Source organism: Setaria italica, chromosome V (genome assembly GCF_000263155.2).
Source record: "Setaria italica strain Yugu1 chromosome V, Setaria_italica_v2.0, whole genome shotgun sequence".
NCBI lineage: Eukaryota > Viridiplantae > Streptophyta > Magnoliopsida > Poales > Poaceae > Setaria > Setaria italica.
This window is the reverse complement of record NC_028454.1, coordinates 24,295,128-24,298,052: the sequence shown is the minus strand read 5'-3', so window position 1 is coordinate 24,298,052 and position 2,925 is coordinate 24,295,128. Positions and strand designations below refer to the sequence as shown.

The window sequence follows — 2,925 nt, the reverse complement described above, 5'->3', positions numbered from 1 at the left end:
GCAAATTGGAGCAGGTCAGGACCGTAACAAATGCAGAAGGTAGACAATGGCTCGCTAGTTTGATGAGAGATTTGGATAAGTGGACTAGATGTCACGACGCCGGTGGTTGGAGGTACGAGTTTCAGTGCAGTAACATGGCCGAGTCATTCAATAAGTTGTTATTGGGGATACGTGGTATGCCTGTGAATGCAATCGTTGAATTCACCTTCTACAGGCTTGTTGCGTGGTTCAATGAAAGACACGCAAAAGCATAAGCATTGCAGATTGCTGGGGAGAGATGGGCTGAAAAACCAAAGAGACATCTCATCATTGCAAATGAAAGGGCTTCCACACATGAGGTGCAATGTTTTGATCTCGGCATAGGGACTTATCAGGTCGAGCATAGGGGCGGTACAACATCCAACGGCGAGATTCGAGAGTCGAGGATACATGTGGTAGTCCTCCGAGATTTCAAGTGCACTTGTGGTAGGCCAAGACAGTACCACTTCGTATGTTCTCATTTGGTGGCAGCAGCTAGGCATCGCAATTTTGATATCGAGAGCATGATACCTCATGAGTTCAGCGTAGACACCCTTGTGCGGACATGGAGCCCCCGCTTCGTGCCTTTCCGGGATCCTAGAGAGTGGCCTCCATATGATGGGCCAAAATATGTTGCGGATCCAGCTTACCGTTGTAACAAACATGGAACAAGGAAGCGAACGAGGCATAACATGACTATGGATCAGGTATCCGGAAGAACGAGGCGTGGTAGAGCAACACCATTTCTTGCTGATCCAGAACAGAACGAGTGCGGCAAGTGCGGTAGATTGGGCCATAATTCACGCACTTGCCGTTGGCAGATTAGTGAGGTGCGACTAGTAGCTCTTTTCGTTACTTCATATTTGTTTTATTCATGCAGGTTAGGTTTCTACATCTCTAACTTCATGATTCATTGTTTACTAATCTTATTTGTTTTTGTCTTTTTGTAGGATGACGCACTTCCACCTTCTAGACCAGGCATACGACTAGACCCACCGAGGTCGTCTCATAGCAGCAGGGCAGGTAATAATCTACAATTCATGATTCAAGCATTGCAAGCGTCCACGTCTTGTTTCCTAAGAAATGTCTGACTCGGTTTGTTTGCATGCAGGTCCTTCCGCTCCTTTGTTCTAGAGCCCATGATGGGTTTTTGGCGCTGCAGTACGACGACCGCTACACTCCTTTGCTAGAGATGGCGGGCCTAGATGTCATCTCGTATCAGGTTCGTCGTGGGATGCCCAAGTTCAACTCAGCGGCTATAACTGCGTTGGTTGACAGGTAATACTTTATTTCTATTACCTCCGTTCATATTCAATTTATTATGTCCTTACATGTTAACAAGTAATAATGCTGCAAAATGTAGGTGGCGGCCCGAGACTCACAGATTTCACCTGCCGTTCGAAAAATGACAGTGACCTTACAGGACTGTCAGAAGATGCTGGGTCTGTCGATTCGCGGCCACGCAGTGACTGGACCGTGCGTCTCAGAGAGTTGGAGAGCACGAGTGGCAGCCTTCCTTGGGCGAGAGGTTGAGGAGCAGGGGACTCGCACATCTGGAGTGCTAATCTCCTGGCTGCGGGAACACTTCGGCCAGTGCCCCCCAGGACGCGGATGCGGAGACAGTTGGGCACTACTGCAGGGCGTGGATCCTGCACCTGTTTGCCTGCGTTTTTTTCCCAGATGCTACAGGTGACACTGCGTCTTGGATGTGGATCCACTTCCTCACTGATTGGCACCAGGCACGTCTTTACAGTTGGGGATCAGCTGTGCTGTGTTTTCTATACCGGCAGCTGTGCGAGGCGTGCCGTCGGACTTCGGGCTCCACGTTAGTTGGTGGGTGTGTCTACCTATTCCAGTTATGGATGTGGGCCTGTCTTCCTGTTGGTCGTTCCGAGATTATGCCGCGTCGACCGTGGTTCCCAGGTCAGATGCTGAGACGGCAGCCGACATGGGTATATATTTGGGATCAGGTTAAGGTTAGCCATACGAGGTTGGACCGCGCGTACCTGGATTACATCAACGAGATAGACGCGCTCACGGCTCATAGTGTAAGTCAAATTTTTTTAACATGCTTTGTAATCTTTTAGTATAACAACTAACATCTTGTTTTGACATGTTGCAGGTAAATTGGCAGCCTTACGAAGGAGAGGACGCACTTCCTTTTACCCTTAGCTTCATGTGTGGGTTGGACGACGATCTTTACATGATGAAGTGTCCTCTCATATGCTTCTATGCTATCGAGTACCACCTGCCAGATCGAGTAGCACGACAGTTTGGGATGAGGCAGATTTGGCTACCACCGGCGACCTCGACTAGTGTGGAGCTACATAGGTAAGTCTTTTCATATTTGAATTATTTCAATACCATTAACTAAATTTTGCCTAGCAGTAACATGTAATGTGACGTGCAGCGTGGATCGTAAGAAGAAACGGAAGGTCTCTGAGTGGGCCGCGTTCCACCAGGCGTACATTGACGATTGGGAGAACTTCGATGAAAACGTGGACGAGAACGACGAGCCGCACACAAACAGTGAGTACAGGCAATACCAGACTTGGTACCAAGGTGCGACGCATCACAGGCTGAGAGCAGCGTGGACGGAAGATGACTACGCCGACATCCAATCATCCGACGATGAAGACACGGTGTACGATCAGAGTACTCGTGCTGGAAGGCAGGTGGAGGCAGGACCAATCCTGGATAGGATGGTAAGACAATTGCTTCACTTTTCTATGTTCTATGTTAAGTTACTTAGAGATTTAGTTAGTTAGATAAGGACTTAGTGACCATCTGACTTAATCATTTAGTCATTTAGTGACTTAGTGTGTAAGTAAGTTAATGACTAAATCATTTATTGCTTTAGTGACTTAGTCATTTGTTGCAGGGCCGTACCCTCCAAAGCTCGGTTAG

At 48.1% G+C, this 2,925-nt stretch overlaps 1 protein-coding gene across 1 annotated transcript; it reads left to right on the top strand.

Moving 5' to 3' along the window:
• The first annotated feature begins 1,946 nt into the window (after positions 1-1,946).
• Positions 1,947-2,925, top strand: LOC111257332 (serine/threonine-protein phosphatase 7 long form homolog). The gene is made up of 4 exons (XM_022826673.1): positions 1,947-2,066; positions 2,141-2,349; positions 2,429-2,580; positions 2,900-2,925. Exons 1-4 carry the CDS (start codon positions 1,947-1,949, stop codon positions 2,923-2,925), a joined length of 507 nt encoding a protein of 168 aa, XP_022682408.1.